Raw genomic sequence first — 17,139 nt, forward strand, 5'->3', positions numbered from 1 at the left:
ACTGTTATGTCCTGTTTGACCGCCTGCAACTCCCCTGACAGATTTTCTCATAGCAGTCCGATGTATTCTTGTAGACTTCTGGATAGTTCTTCTGGTCAATGGTGTTCAAGTTCCCCAGGGCTCATGGGACCAAGGACAGGATTCCCTGGTAATCGTTGTTTGGACTTGGGTGGAGCTTCTGGCTTTTGATTATCTTGTTTGAGGAGCATCTCTTGGAGCGATTGATCACGCCTCCCTCTGACAGCACACATTACCTTTAAGTCTCTGTTCTTGAATTTGAATTCTCCCAGGCACTTTTTATCAGCCCTTTCATTCTTTCAAGGGCCAAACACTTGTTGTGGCTCTCCCACCTGGCTAAATTCTGACCTTCGAGGTTCAAGTCAAGTCTAGTCAAAATATACTTTTATTTGATTAATTAAAAATCATAAAAGGATGAACAACCATCATAAAACACAATGCTTTAAAGTATATGTTTTAAAAACATAAAAGGACTTGAGGTAAATATCACAATAAGGGGACGCCTATTGTAAAATAATGACAAATAGGACAATGCATTTGGGAAATATGTGCTAATTAAATGGCTGCTTGGCAGAGTCTCATTTTGCCAGTTCTTTTGCTGCGATTTTCCATAGTATAATGGCTCTACAGGACAGGCGAATTGACGACCCTCAGACATTTAATGACCGCTACTCTCCATGTTCTTATTTGTTCCTTCCTTAGAGCCTCCCGCAGGATAGATTTTCGAGTTTTTAGCCTACAGCACCTGGTATTCCCAGGCGGTCTCCCATCCAGGTACTAACCAGGCTTCGAGGTTCAGCAAAGCCTTTCATCCAGACGTCTTTTTCCACTGTTTCTTGTTTAGGGTTGCAAGAACCTCCTCTGGGAGCTCCCTCCTTTCACATATTTCAATTGCATTGGAGCACAACCACATCTCCAGAGCACCGCACTTCACCTTTGTCTGCAATGCTTCCTTGCCTCTTCTCATCTAGAGCCTAGGCACCACTCTTTGAATGTCAGTTGTGTTACTGCTGCCTCTTGGGTTGCTCCAGTGGCACCCTTTGGTTTGTGGACTTACCCTTCTTTTTGGCTATCACTGACTTGCATTTCTGAAGTGCCCTTGATTGTTTCATGTGTCACTTTGTGAGGCTGGGGCCCTGGATCGCAACCCAAGCGGCTGTTCCAGTTTTCCTTGTTGGTTTGCGCTATTGTTTATTCCGGCCTGCCGAGCCTTGCCATCTAATAAGGGTCCACAGTGTCATTATGGTCCTGACTCTCTTTGTTCTAGAGTCAACAGATTTCCCTTACCAGCCAATGTGCTAGGAACTACGTTGCCCAGCACATTGGAAGCTTTTCCCACTGAGGCTTGTCGAGGGCACACTGACTTTCTGTTGGTTGTCACAATATAGTGCAATTCAAAAAAAAGGGGGGTGGTGGTGATGAACAAACTACCAAGCCAATTCTTCACCAGAAAGGAGACAAGCTTCCGGGGACCGGTTTCTGCCATTTCAGCCGTCGTCGGCCCGGCTTGCTTGAATCCTGATGGTGCAGTGAGCAAGGGACTCATGTCTGAGTATACCCTGCCACACCTATAGTGGCCAAAAACGATTCAAAAAAGGGGGTGGTGATGAACAGAGTGTCTGAATTAAGCAGACCACTCTTACCCAGTCCAAAGATCAGGGCCTGATCCATCACGGTTATTTAGCTCACTGCACCATCCCAGCTCAGAACCTGGCTATATGCAAATTAGTCTGTCCCTGGCCCAGTGCATCATGGGAACAGGGCAGACCAAACTACCAAGCCAAGCGGAGCTCCGGTTCTTCCATGAAAGTTTCGGGGGGATTCGTCAAGCGGGGGCAAGATAAAAGGGGGGTCCCAAAACGTGTTTTCCCCATGTTAATTTCCACAGGTCGGTCAAACTCACTTTTAGACCGAACGGCTAAATGGTTGTCCACCAAACTTGGCAAAATTGTAGGGACTGGTAGCCCAATGTGCCTTTGCTATGTCTCAAGATATGTGCTGCAGTGAATTTTGAGTAATTTAGGTTCAAAAAAATATATATATATCTATAGGCGCGCCCCGGTACGCGCACCGGGGAGCGCACCGGGCGTGCTACGCGACTTGCGCACGGAAAGCTGATTGGCTCACGGGTGTCTGTAAACATTCGAAACAGTCCGGAGCAGCCGCCATCTTGTGTCTCGGTAGGATCGAGACACAAGAGGTGGCAAAAAAGGGGGAAATGACCATAAGGGGGCAGGGTAGACCCTCCCTGACCCCCTAGGTTTGATGTGGGGGCTATAATAGGGTCCCGCGGGGCAAAAAAAAACATACCGATTTTCGCCTGGAGAGCGCCCGGTACGCGCTCCGGGGAGCGGACCGGGCAGCGTAGCATGGGGAAAACCCAGTTTATTCACTGTCACTTCTACGACCCTTTCTTGCGTCAATACTTACATTACACCTGACGTAGGTATAATGTGGCGCAGGGGCCTACAAAGTGACGCATCTACCTAGATGCGTCACTTTGTAAATATGACTGAATAAGGTGCATTTTTTACAGCACTGGTGCGTCACAAAAAGTGACGCTCCGGTGGCGTTAAAGTGACGCATGGCCTCAAAAATGAGGCCTTCAGTCTTCTCCTCATGCGTCATTTTAAATTTATGACGTATTATGTCGGAAGTTCTTACAGATACGTCAGTATTTCAGACGTATCTGTTAGCGCAAAAGTGATGCATTGCTGGAGTGTGTCTCAAAAATGATGCACCTCCAGCAATGCATCCTTTCACATGGGGCCAGGCCCCCATGTGAAAGGGCCTGCACGCCTGCTGTGAAACAGGTGTAAGATTTGGACGCAACAGCGTCATAAAAAGTGACGCAGTGATATCTCATAGATTTCACTGCGTCACCTCTACGACCCTTTCTTGCGTCAATACGTCCCTTTTGCATACATTACACCTGACGTAGGTATAATGTGGCGCAGGGGCTAACAAAGTGACACATCTACCTAGATGCGTCACTTTGTAAATATGACTGAATAAGGTGCATTATTTACAGCACTGGTGCGTCACAAAAAGTGACGCACCGGTGGCGTTAAAGTGACGCATGGCCTCATAAATGAGGCCTTCAGTCTTCTAGTCATGCGTCATATTAAATATATGACATATTATGTCGGAAGTACTTACAGATACGTCTGAAATACTGACGTATCTGTAAGCGCAAAAGTGATGCATTTCTGGAGTGTGTCACAAAAATGATGCAACTCCAGCAATGCATCTTTTCTTACCCTTCCACACCCCCGTTCTTTTTCAACATTTTCTTTGAATATCCACATTCCCCATATTCACTCTCCATCTCCTTACTTTCCTTCCCAACACTCACCTTCTTTCAGTCCCCCTACTTCACTTCCTTTCTCCTATCATACCTTTCTGTTCTTTCTTACTCATTTTCCTTTCCATTATCAATGCACTCCACTTCACTTACTCTTTTTCATTTTTTTAAGAATATAGCTCTTTGATGAGAATTGGAGGTAGTTCTGAAAATAACTTTTTTTTTTATTCTTTTTTCTTTTTTAAGAACAGAAACAAAAACAGGGAATGGAAACTGCTCAACAGGAGCAAAAAAAACAAAAAAAATTAGGGCTGGGAACGGCAGCGATGGTTCTCCAATGCTCGAACCATGAGCAGGACACTTCCTGTATCTTTGGGATTTATACATTATTGATAAGGCATGGCATTACATGTAGTTCAAGTCAATTATACATAATTATAGTATATAAGCGCAGCCCATTTATCTCTATATTCGGGTTCTTGTTAGCTGGTTATCTTCCTATTTGTTTGTGATACTGCCCTCTGGTGGGCTGATTGGATTACATTGGAACAGCAGTTAGTTTCATATGTGAGCTTAAATCAAGTGACAATAATAAGTGAGGTAGTGAAAAAGTAAAAGGGTGAAATTAAGTTAAAATTGTTCATGGTTGGCGGGAAGTTTGTAGAAAGGTGCAAAAAGTTTTTATTCAATTAAAGGTGTATTTGAATAAAAACTTTTTGCATGGGCTGCGCTTATATACTATAATTCTGTATAATTGACTTGAACTACATGTAATGCCATGCCTTATCAATAATGTATAAATCCCAAAGATACAGGATGGGTCACATGAGAAACGTATTTCAACCTGGGTGAATACCAGTTCCATCAGACACTATGTAGTAGAGGCGTCGCCCAAGCCCACTGGAGGGCGGGATCTCAATGTCTATGGGTTCTTTATGGCTCTCCCATAACCAAAAGAATACTTACCAAAATTGTTAATTTAAATGTTGAAATGACCAAAGTGAACAGCATGCCATGTAAAATGTAGAAATACAATGCATTCCCATACATTCACTGGTGAAAAAGAGTTGTATAATCATACAAATGTAAAGCGGATAAATTCCAAACTACAAATCCCAGAAAACCCAAATTCATGGGCGGTTCCAGTGATCAAGGGGGTGTAACCTTAATGTTTTGGTTGTTTTATAAAACTGTGAGCTTCACAAACCAAACTGACCGTGATCAAGACAGCGGACGCTGTCGAAACGCGTTGGTTGCTTTTTGTTGTTTAAATCCCCCATATGGATTGATGAAAATAAACTGTAATTCTTCACTGAAATAAGCGTGTCAGAGCCGTCTTTCTGCGACTCCATTCTGCCCCGGGACCGGGGAAATCCTGTGATAATTTGCAGCGGTTGGCTCAACCGCAGGAGCAACGCGACCGAGAATCAAGGAGCGCCTAGCGAAGGGAAAGGGAGCCAAGCGGTGGATATATATATATATATATATATACACATATACACACAATGCGGGGTAAAGGCATCCGTTGTAAAAGTATATGCGTTCCAAAAAAAAATGTGTGGGGAAAAATGCGTGGCTCATACAACCCTCGCTGGGAGTGTAGTAGTTGGGCGTGTGGTTGGAGCAGAGAGGAGGACCATGTGACCTACTCCTACACCATGCTAACCATGCTCATCCAAATGAATTTAGTTATACTTGGGTTTGGCTTTTTTCAAACATTACAATAAAGTGACAAATGAGCATGTGCCTGTTGACCCTTCAAGGAAATGCCAAAGCAATAAATTCCTTTCAGTTTGGCTGTTAGCTGTTGTACTGACAAATAGGTTTTTGTGCACATCTTTATAATGTTTTCATGCACCAAGGCTGTTATTTAGCTTGTCATAGAAAGATGATTTTATTTTATGTGCCACTGTCCTAGTATAAGCCCATTGAATTTTTTGTTCATTTATTTGCTTATTTTACATTAAGCACATTGTTGAATACTAGTCTGGAGTGGTTTCATGTGATGTCACCCAATGGTTTGGAGATGAAGAATCTAGAATTGTGAACATGTGTTGAACGTCCAAAGAGTGCAGTCATGAATGTTATCACTTCATCCTCCTGTTGTAGAAACAACTCTTCTCCTTAGTTAGGCTTCCTGCTAAAACACAATGATTGAATTGGCATCTAGTGTGGCTGTTTCCTCTGCGTAAACTTTGTAGTTGCAAGATGTTTTCCATAAGTGATTTTTTTTAAATATACTCTAAAAGTACAAAAATAATTTTATCATGATTCTGCTGATGAGGAAAAGATTTAAGTGATATAACGCATTGACTGCGGGTCAAGCAGTGTGTTGAGTTTAGGGCCCTGATCTGTCCCACTGGGAAGTTCTGTACAAGGGTCCACCCAATTTGTGCTAATTTTTTCATAATTTTCAGATAGGCAGGCCCCCTTGACCAAGCCTCAGAGTACAGTTCCCAAAATCATGAACATTCTGGGGAATGGATGGACATTTTCTAGACAAAACAGGTTGAGAAATGTGACGTGGAACTCCGAGAACATTTTTCTAGCTTCAGTGCAGTGTTAAAGACAGTACTTTTCTGTTCACCCATGTCCTACTCCCTTCCAATAGAGCACCTTATGAAGATAAATAGTTACAACATAACAAGGGTGTATCATTTGGACCTAAGTAGGACAGTTTACTAAAGTAAGTGTAGGTTTGCGTTTCATTTTGTATCACTGGGTATCTTGTAAGAGTTTAATTTCATGATACTAAGACCATTTGCATATGGTTGTACATTTATATAGTTAGATATTTACCACAGGTGTACATTTTGCCAACATAAGGTTTTTTGTGAATAGTTGTCTATTTTCCTGCTACAGTTGTGGTGAGAAACCTGCATGCATGTTTATTTTGATCAAGTATGTGACATACTTTCAAAACGTGCAATTTTTGTTATTCTCTCAGAAATTACCATTTTAATAGCTTTCTTTTTAATTTCAGATGGATGGCTTCCAAAGGCATTTTGACTCTCAGATTATAAGCTATGGAAAGCAAGTGATTCTTAACTTGGTATGTCCTTGGTGAACTTATCTGAAATAATGTTGCCTTAAACTCAGAGAATCTACTTTATAATGTATGTTTTAAATTTTTTTATATAGGTTAATCAGAAAGGCTCTGAGAAACCATTGGAACAAGAATTTGCAAAAATGGTTGATGGATTGGGAAATGGTATGGTCCGGTAAGTGTTTGTATACAACAAATTTCAAACCTTAAATAACTTTTTATTTAGTGGCAGAGCAAGGGCATGATTCAGCAAAATTATTTTAGAGACCAGATAATATACAACTGTCTCAAAGAATCTATTTCATAACGTTTATAATCGAAGGTGCTGGTGATATTGCACATGTCCCTTTATGTAGAAAATGTAGGTAGTACAATCTTGTTTACACTTTTCATGAAACAGCTTTGTTGACCAGTGTTCGCATCAACATCAACTGTGGCATTTTCTCTTACGAGTTGTTCTCTTTCTGGACATTCTTACTAAGGGATTGAATAAAATGTGTACTAGACTTAGAGTATGAAATCCATAAAGAAAAAAACACTCAGAGTATTTCCTTCACAGTCCTTCCTTTTTATTATATTTAAAATGTACTTTATATTTTTAAATCAATGTGCGAATGTCCCTTTCCTTGAGTTTAAAATATTTTAATAAATAGATCTATTTATATGTACACTTGTGTGTGTGTGTGTGAGCGTCTCAATGTGCTTGGGAAACCGCCAAACCTACCTGGTGCCACAGCGTTCGACAGGCTGGATTACACTGGGTCATGACCTCATGACAGTGCCCACACTCACTGAAGCGGTGGGCGCTCTGCCACGTTGGGGACAGTGCAGGTGGGATGAAAGGTACGGGAATCCCGCTCCGTTCCTGCATTTAAAATCCGGGCTTTGGAGGTGCAGCTGCGGACACCGCCCACTGGGGCTAGGACTACCACTTGATTTTCCGCAGCAAACGAACTCGGGGCAGCGAGTCTGGAACATCGGCCCTCCAAACAGGCAAGAGTGTCTCCTCCAATCTATGTGAGACGCTTTGTTTTTAAAGCAGACAGTTGAATGCGAGTAAAAAGGACACGAGACATCTGAGGAAGGCAGTGATGCCGAAATGCATTATGTCAGTCGCTTTTTCCTGCTAACTGCAAATTAAACGGAAAGGATTCAAACGTACCTGTGTGGCTCTTGTCTCTCAACAGGTGGGGGACTTTTGGTGTTGATAGATTATATATATATATATATCAGCTCCGGTTATTTAGAAAAACGCCAGACTCGCTCATGGGCGGTTCAAGGTGGGGTTATCGGTCACCCATATAATCCAAGCAAATATCCATAAATATGAACAGACGTACTCGAACACTAGAGTTGCTGGTGCACGAAAAATTTATTCTGGCAGGAAACTCGTTGTTTCCTGCCAGAATACATTTTTCGTGCACCAGCAACTCTAGTGTTCGAGTAAGTCTCTTCATATTTACGGTTTATTTGCTTGGAATACATATAGATATACATATTCATATGTGATTCCTCATTTTTTAGCTATTTTTGTTGGGAGGTAAAACACAACCAACCCCACTTTTCTATTATTGTTTTGTGGGGGTAACACCCCCTAACCCACATTTATTAAAATGAATCTCTATTTTTGGGCTAAATCCTCAACCCCATCGCTATCCCCCAGAACATGTGTTAAACTGGCAAACTTCAGAACATCTTCCTATCCTCTACTCGATGTTTTCAATCCAAAATGTAAATTTTCCTATCTAACGTGAAGGAAAGTTTCAGTTCTATTAAGGACTCAGAGGCGAAGATCATGCACTTTTATTTTAGCTCAGCAGCTAACACAACAGGAAGCAATAACCAAAAGACTACATCTCCCATGCGTGTTTTCAACTTGAACATCAATGTCCACCAATAGCATTGCTCTGCCCGGTGTATAGTCATCATCATGGAAAGGCACTTTCTCTTTATTTGGGCGAACTGCTATGCTGACATCTGTTGGGCAAAATAGTCTTATTTCTGTTCCGAACCTATGGAGAAAAAGCGAAGCTGTGAGTCTTACACCTTCTTGTGTGTGACCTATACAAAATACAAGACATGGCTCAAACCAGTAATCGAATTCATTTTAACATTTAGAAGATAAACCATGTAATAATATTGAAGATTCTTATCCCCACAATAGTACTCCATCCGTGTGCCTTGGCAGGGTATATTAAATATTTCAGTTGTCAATGGGCAAGGTAATCCTTGTGTCAGCATTCTTAATACAAGTTACTTTCCTTCACGCTGGGAAATTTTACATTCTATGTCTGGACCGGAAGCTCAGATTCTGCAGGTTCAAAGCTGCGACTCCCATCACTGATTTAAAGTCGAATGTCTGTTAGAATCCGAGGACCAGTCAGCCACATTCAGAATACCTTCAAGGTGTTCTCCTGCTGTAAAGACTTTTGAAGCCATTGCCCCAGAGTGGAATTTGCCCCAAAAAACAGACGTGTCAGTGCCTGCTTCCTGCATGACCCACTTCACCCATTTGCAATGGTCAGAGAAGAAACCACCTTAAAAGGCTTCTTTACGGCATAAGTAGTTGAGTCGTGCCTGAAGGACACAAGTCCTCTGTCATGGATTTGTACACCCAGAGCAACATTACCACACACATTGTAGGGTGTTGGGGAAAAGCAGGGTACTTGTATTAGATTTAGTTCTGGAAATATTAAGACACACCTTCTGATAGTGATATACAGAGCTCTCACTTTAGAGACTCACCTACATGATATGCGACATAGTAAAATTGCCAACTTACCAGTTAAGGGTAAAAAGGAGCCTACAAGGGATTTGATTTGCGATGATCTTTTGTTAATAAAAGATTCATCTGGGAGTTAGTCCTTGCGGAGCAAACGCCTAAATGTCATTAGACAACATCAAACAATAAAATATCTTGACATTGAGGACACGGGAAAACCTAGTAATATGAAAATATATATATTTATATATTAAGTAAATATCAAAAGGAGTACAAACAAATGAAATCAATCAGCATATAGTCATGGAAAGAAGTAAAATCAAATTAACCTAACAATGCATGACCAAACAACTATTCCAGTTAAAAAGTGAGCAACAAATCTCATACTAAGAATATGTATTGCTCCAGAGTAACAAAGTTTCGTAGGAATAGAGGATAAGGTCGACGTTTCGGTCTATTCGGCAGTAGTCCATCAGACCATCTTCAGGACGAAAATTGAAGCTGAGCAAAGACTCCTATACAGACATAATATAACATGTTACCATAAAATTGTAAACAAGTTGCATTAAAAGAAAAAAATCAAAGAACTAGGAAACCCGTGTGAAAAGCGAGAAAAAAGTGATTGTTGGATCACAAGGTGCAAATATCCAACTTGTGCACAACCCAGATGAAAATGTAATCAACTAATGTCTCCACCATCACCTATTTGTGCTGACATAGGGTCCAACTGCCATGCACTAGACCCCCTCAGATGTCTGGAATGCCAGTCTGGTTCCGCCTCCTTGTAAGGTAGTCTGACATCACCAATATCTTGTGCTGCAGGGCCAAAAATATTTTGCCAAATTCACCAGCGCTTTGGGTCATGTCCCACCCAATCAGTCTATTTACCATACTGCTGACATATTGTCAATTTTCAGAAGAATACAGCTAGATAATTTGTTCAGCTCCAGACTCCTTACAATGAATGATCTCGCAAGAAACTCAAAACTGCTTATTTTGACCACTGTTCTCCTGTGGTATCATCCCCACAATGGGTTCCCCAACCTAGCCAACTTGCATCGATTCTATGATTAGGTCTGGGGCTGCCCGAAAATTGCCCTGCCATTCCAGGCCTGCATGCGGGCCAGCCACCACTTGATTTCCATCCGAGCTTCTCAGTTGAGTGAGATTTGAGGCGCATCACCTTCAGTCTTTTAGTGCCCAATAATGTAAGGTTCCTAAAATAGTGTGCTAGAAGAATCACAATCCTGGCCAGATGTTAAAGTGATAAATTTTCTTTTTCCAACGTTTTGCACAGTTCTCTTTAAATCGAGGACATCGTCTGCTGTAATCTCAAGGATTGTTGGACTGAGTCCATGATAAATCCTAAAAAGATAATCTTTTGGGTGGGAGTGACTTTGTGTTCGAGGCATGTGGGCTGCTAAATTCATATCTTAGCATTAGATCGCCGCCTAGTGTTGGGTCCGGATGATCGCACATTGTTGTCCTGGAAGAGTCTTCGAAGTATCCTGAGATAGGTGGCTCCTCCCCTGGACTACAGTGCGCATGGGCATCGGCTCCATCCTCAGATTGTTTTTTTCCGCCATTGGGTTCGGATGCGGTCTCGACGTCTCTCTGTCGGAACCGAGAAAACATAACTTTAAACGGCCAAAAGGCTGTGTGTTCTTGACGTCGGTATTGTTTGCGTGCGGTCTCGAGTTCTTCCGTCTCTCGGAGCCGGAATCAGCGGAGTATTTCTACTCTTCGGACATCGAGGCCTTCTCATCGCGACTCAACACCGACTTTCCAAGATGGAGCGGAGCCCATTTAAACTCTGTCCGCTCTGTGGGTCCAAATACCCACATATAGACGTGCACCCGGTCTGTAACAAGTGCCTTTCGCCAGACCATGACGAAGGAAACTGCAGGGCTTGTGCGAGTTTCAGGTCGAAGAAAACTCTCACCATGCGGTGCGCCTTGTGGCCAATCAAGCGGCCCCGGATCCAGAAAACATCTTCGATGACCAAGATGAGGAGGACCAGAGCCATCATCTTCAGATTTCCCCGCCCGAGACGGAGGTCGAGGCAGATCCGGAAGACGACGACGGAGTCGTGGGTCAAGGCCTTGAATACGTCGACGAGGTAGGGGACGACGAAGGGGTTTATGGGGCCGCGGAAGATAGCTCAGAGGACGAGCTATGCCCCGAAGTTTACGGACATAAAGAGCGGGTCAAAGGATCGCCTGTCGGCCTTCCCCAAGAACCCGTAGCGCAAGCCACGGCCCCGCCTCCGGGCCCGGCCACGGACATACTTGCTGCGCCGAAAGTATCGAAACCGAAACTGAAAGCAACGGTATCGACAACACCTAAAATGGCCGACCCGAAACCGAAACCGAAACCTAAGGACTCAGGCGTCCCTAAGATGGCGATCGTTACGACGAAAACGAATAAGCCTGCAGCCTCATCGACTCCGTCGACCTCAGGCCCACAGAAGTCGAAGAAAACTGGCGATTCCGGGGGGTCGAAATCGGCGCCGGAGGAGAGATCCTCTAAAAAGGGTGGCACGCACAAGACAGGCGCGGCGGCGCCGGCAAAACACGCCAAAGCCAGCGACACAGCTCCGGCTCCGACTGGGACATCTGCGCACCGGTCCAAGGACTCGGCGTCGGCGGATGTGGCATCATCTACCAACCCTCAAAAATACCAGCAGAACGTCGGATCCGAGGGCATACCCACCTCGTCGGTGCCAAAAACCACTGTCTCCGACGCCTCCCTCATTGCTTCTTCACTACAAAGAATTAGGGAGAAGGCCTCTGCTTCGTCGGCGCCGGCGCCATCGCCGCAGAAGGCGACAGACGTCCCGGTCAAGCCTGCAAGTAAACTCCTCTTCCTTCTGCCGCCAAAAGTGCCGCCGAAGGCCTTTTCATCAAAATCCACGCCAAAGAAGTCGGAATCTTCTACGGCAGGGACACTTTCAGGTCCAATTCTCGACTCAGAAGAGGATTCGGAGTGCTTCATAGATGCAGAAACGGGCAGACTAACCCTTTACAAGAGGAAGATCACTTCGCAGCCGGTGGAATCCTACGTCATCCCCCTGAAGAAGAAAAAGTTTCCTCAGGACGCCTCAGGCCTCATGGAACCTATCCAGCCCACTCCGAGAAGGAGCCCAACACCGTCTCCAGATCACTCTGAAAGTGAGGGCTACGATGAAGATGACCAATACACTTTCCCGGTCAATGAACCAGGCGCACAACTGGATTCATATGATGACATTGGGGACCAGGGCTCCCAAAATGTGGTACAAGACCCACAGGCTTTCAGTACACGTGCATCCCCGACAGAGGATTCTGCAGGTTTCCATGCACTCATTGAGAGGGCGGCTGCTAATCATGATGTGGACATGCATGCTGACCCAGTTGAAGACTTTCTGTTCGACACCTTTTCAGTCTCGGAAAGAACTGTGAAGACATTGCCTATGCTCAAAGGGGTCCTCAAGCATGCTGCGGACATCTTTAAAGAGCCTACCAGGGCAAGGGTGGTCAATCAACGTATTGAAAAAAAGTACAGACCAGCGCCTGCAGACCCTGCATACATTCGGGGACAGTTGCCGCTTGACTCCCTGGTGGTCGCCAATGCCCGTAAAAGGGCCAACTCCCAAACAACGGGTGAAGCTCCTCCCCCGGATAAGGAGTCCAAAGTGCTAGAGGCGGGAGGCAAAAGAGTGGCTGCGCAGGCTGCAAATCTCTGGCGCATTGCAAATACACAGGCACTACTGGCACGTTATGATAGATCACATTACGACACACTAGAGCAAATTGTGCAACACCTGCCTCCACAGTTTCAAGAGGGCACCAAAATGGTTATACAGGAAGGACAACTGATCTCCAATGCGGCCATAAAGTGTGCACTTGATGCCGCGGACACAGCCGCTAGGGCTATTAACACCAGTGTCATGCTGAGACGACAGGCGTGGCTCCGCATATCGGGGTTTAAACCTGACATCCAAACAACCATACTTAATCAACCAGTCAATCCTGATAGACTGTTTGGTCCAGATGTTGACACCACCCTAGAAAAAATTAAGAAAGACACCGAAACGGCTAAATCTATGGGGGCCCTACAATCTCAGCAGTTTCGTGGCAATAATTTTCGTCGCTCAGGTGCCCGTGGAGTCACCAGAGGACAGATGGGTCAGCAGTCACAGTTCCCTAAGGGTGGAGCACAATCCTCGTACCCCAAACAGAGCAAGAGGGGCTACAGGGGAAACAGCAACAAAGGACGCGGCAGAGGAAACAACAATACACGCTCCTCTGCCCCAAGCAATCAGTGACTCACTGTCACTGCCCCCCGACCACTTAACACCTGTCGGGGGGAGACTACAGCAGTTCCTGCCCGTCTGGATCAACATCACCACAGACAGGTGGGTGCGACAACTTATCCAGTACGGTTATTGTCTAGAGTTAAAATCCACTCCACCCAACATTCCACCAAGGCAAAGACCTATGTCCGCAGAGCACTTGCACTTATTGCAGCAGGAAGTGGTGGTGATGCTGCAAAAAGGAGCAATCGAGCTCGTGCCAGTGGGGGAGGAAGGCACAGGGGTATATTCACTGTACTTCCTCATTCCAAAGAAGGACGGATCGCTCAGACCAATTCTGGATCTCCGTCCCCTCAATCTGTATATACTGTCAGAGCATTTCCATATGCTTACACTGCAACAGATTCTTCCCATGTTAAACAAAGGGGACTTCCTAGCAACCTTAGACCTCAAGGATGCTTATTTCCACATTCCCCTGCACCCGTCCCACAGGAAGTACCTCAGGTTCACTATCCAAGGCACGCATTATCAGTTCAAAGTCCTACCCTTCGGAGTCACCACAGCCCCAAGGGTGTTTACCAAGTGCCTGGCGACAGTAGCAGCGCACCTCAGGAGGCAGAACATCCATGTCTACCCCTACCTCGACGACTGGCTCGTTCAAGCCAGGTCGGAACAACAGTGCGCCGCGGACATGTCGACTACCATTCACCTCCTTCACGCCCTGGGTTTCTCGTTGAATTACCCAAAGTCACACCTTCAGCCGGCACATGTCCGACAGTTTCTGGGTGCGACAATCAATACCCTGACGGCCAAGGCGCAACCAAACCAGGTCAGGATAGACAGCATGCAGTCTCTAATCCAAAAGTTCAGACCGAAACACTCACTTCCAGCACGAGTGTTCATGCAGTTGATAGGCATGATGGCCTCCTGCATCTTCATAGTCCCTCACGCACGGTTGCATATGCGCCCGCTCCAGGAGTGCTTAGCAAACCAGTGGACACAGGCTCAGGGACAATTAACAGACCTAGTGTTGGTTACCAGTCGGGCATACAACTCTCTGCATTGGTGGACTCCACACAACCTTTGCAAGGGCCGACTGTTCCAGGAGCCAGTGCCACAAGCTATCCTGACGACGGACGCATCTCTCCAGGGATGGGGAGCTCATCTGCTCACTTACACGGTGCAGGGACTATGGACGACGCAGCAACAGAAGATGCACATCAACTATCTAGAACTGATGGCGATCTTCATGGCGCTCAAGTCCTTCATTGTACATCTGTGCAACAAGGGGGTGTTAGTCCGGACGGACAACATGACCGCGATGTACTACATCCAAAAGCAGGGGGGAACCCACTCTCCGCAGCTGTCTCATCTGGCTCAGAGCATGTGGAAGTGGGCCATTCAGAGGAACATCTTCCTCATGGCAGAACACCTCCCAGGGAAGGACAATCAGATGGCGGATCTGCTCAGCAGATACAGCCATCAAATGCACGAGTGGGAGATACACCCATCAGTACTCCAGCCGTACTTCCAAAAGTGGGGTCATCCAGAAATAGACCTGTTTGCCACAAGGGAGAACGCAAAATGCCAAAGCTTCGCCGCCAGGTTCCCACACCCGCAATCACAGGGCAATGCGATATGGATGAACTGGTCAGGCAAATTTGCGTACGCTTTTCCCCCGACACCTCTGATACCACTGGTGGCGAGAAAACTAAGGCAACACTCGATGACACTAATCCTAGTTGCTCCAACGTGGGCGCGCCAGGCCTGGTACACCACGTTCCTCGAACTCTCAGTGGTACCGCACCAAAGACTGCGCCTCACGCCCAGACTTTTAACGCAGAACCATGGAGAAATTCAGCATCCAGATCCGCAACAGCTCAACCTAGCGATCTGGCTCCTGAAGTCTTAGAGTTTGGATACCTCAACCTACCTCCTGAATGCATGAACATCATCAAGGAGGCGAGGAAACCGTCAACCAGAGCATGCTATGCCGCAAAATGGAAGCGTTTTGTCATTTACTGTGCAGACAATGACATAAACCCGCTAGATGCATCTATCCCTAACATTATTTGCTATCTGTTACACCTTTACAAGTGCAAACTAGCGTTCACTTCTATTCGGATACATCTATCCGCCATCGCAGCTTACCTTCAAAACAGGCAGCATCTCTCGGTCTTCAGGGTGCCTGCCATTAAAGCGTTTCTTGAAGGTCTGAAACGAGTCATTCCCCCAAGAACACCGCCAGCTCCGGTGTGGAACCTCAATGTGGTCCTCACCAGACTGATGGGACCACCATTTGAGCCACTGCACTCGTGTGAACTGCAATTCCTAACGTGGAAAGTAGCTTTCCTAGTTGCTATTACGTCACTAAGGCGTGTTAGTGAGCTACAAGCGCTCACAATCCAGGAGCCATTCATTCAGATTCATCCAAATAGGGTAGTGCTACGTACTAACCCCAAATTCCTTCCAAAGGTGGTGTCACATTTTCATCTCAACCAAACTATCGACTTGCCGGCATTCTTCCAAAACCCACAAACAGTGGCGGAAAGAATGCTCCATACGTTAGACGTACGGCGGGCGTTGATGTACTACATAGACAGGACACAACACTTTAGGAAAACAAAACAACTCTTTGTTGCCTTCGCACCACAACACAAAGGCAACCCCATTTCCAAAGCAGGAATAGCCAGATGGATTGTTAAGTGCATTCAAATCTGCTACCAAAAAGCCAAGCGCACTTTAACAATACCCCCAAAGGCGCACTCCACACGCAAATTGGGGGCATCCATGGCTTTCCTAGGAAACATTCCTCTAGAGGACATTTGCAGAGCAGCCACGTGGACTACACCACATACCTTTACAAAACACTACTGTGTTGATGTACATTCCAAACAGCAAGCAGCTGTAGGACAGGCTGTTCTCAAGACACTTTTTCAGGTTTCTGCAGCTGGCACGGGCAACCGCCGCTGATGGAGGGACTGCTATGTATTCTATGCTAAGATATGAATTTAGCAGCCCACATGCCTCGAACTGAATATGCTACTTACCAGTATGCATCTGTTCTTGGCATGTAGGGCTGCTAACATTCATATCGCCCACCCTCCTCCCCGGTGCCTGTCGCAGCTGCAGATATACTATTGTATTCAATCATTAGCATGGACATCCTTTATACTTTTCACTCTATCCTCTGCCACAATGGCGAAAAACAATCTGAGGATGGAGCCGATGCCCATGCGCACTGTAGTCCAGGGGAGGAGCCACCTATCTCAGGATACTTCGAAGACTCTTCCAGGACAACAATGTGCGATCATCCGGACCCAACACTAGGCGGCGATCTAATGCTAAGATATGAATGTTAGCAGCCCTACATGCCAAGAACAGATGCATACTGGTAAGTAGCATATTCAATTTTTGTCATTCATTCGTGGCCCTGTAGGAGGGAAATTGTAATTTGAAGTAAGTCCTGCAGCCGAGTCGGATCCTGATGCATCTAGAGAATGTTGTTGAGATGCAAAATGAGTCTAACACCTCTCGCTCAAAGCCGTTACATGACCTGCTGTTGTACTTGGGTGAAGCACCATGAAGCGGAGTAGAGGCCTAACGATAGGCATGTGAACTCTTTTATATGACGTTTCCACTTGAACTGTAGAAAACACAGATCAGGCAAAAATATTGGGATCATGAGATAAACATCCCTCAGATCAAGTTGCACCAACCAGTCGTTTGGACTTAGTACATCTCTGAGAAGTTCC

General features: G+C 45.4%; 1 protein-coding gene across 4 annotated transcripts in view; it reads left to right on the forward strand.

The window, feature by feature from the left end:
* The window catches only part of SACM1L (SAC1 like phosphatidylinositide phosphatase), a 411,244-nt gene that overhangs the window by 201,902 nt on the left and 192,203 nt on the right, over window positions 1-17,139 (forward strand). For all 4 annotated transcript variants that reach the window (XR_015309871.1, XR_015309872.1, XM_086964916.1 and 1 more), the window contains exons 10-11: window positions 6,306-6,374; window positions 6,464-6,543. Coding sequence is in view for 2 of the 4 variants with exons in the window: in XM_086964916.1 (XP_086821042.1) it covers window positions 6,306-6,374; window positions 6,464-6,543 (149 nt within the window). In the remaining 2 variants the exon portion in view is untranslated. The remainder of the gene's footprint in view (window positions 1-6,305; window positions 6,375-6,463; window positions 6,544-17,139) is intronic.

This window comes from Lissotriton vulgaris, chromosome 4_1 (assembly GCF_964263255.1).
Source record: "Lissotriton vulgaris chromosome 4_1, aLisVul1.2, whole genome shotgun sequence".
NCBI lineage: Eukaryota > Metazoa > Chordata > Amphibia > Caudata > Salamandridae > Lissotriton > Lissotriton vulgaris.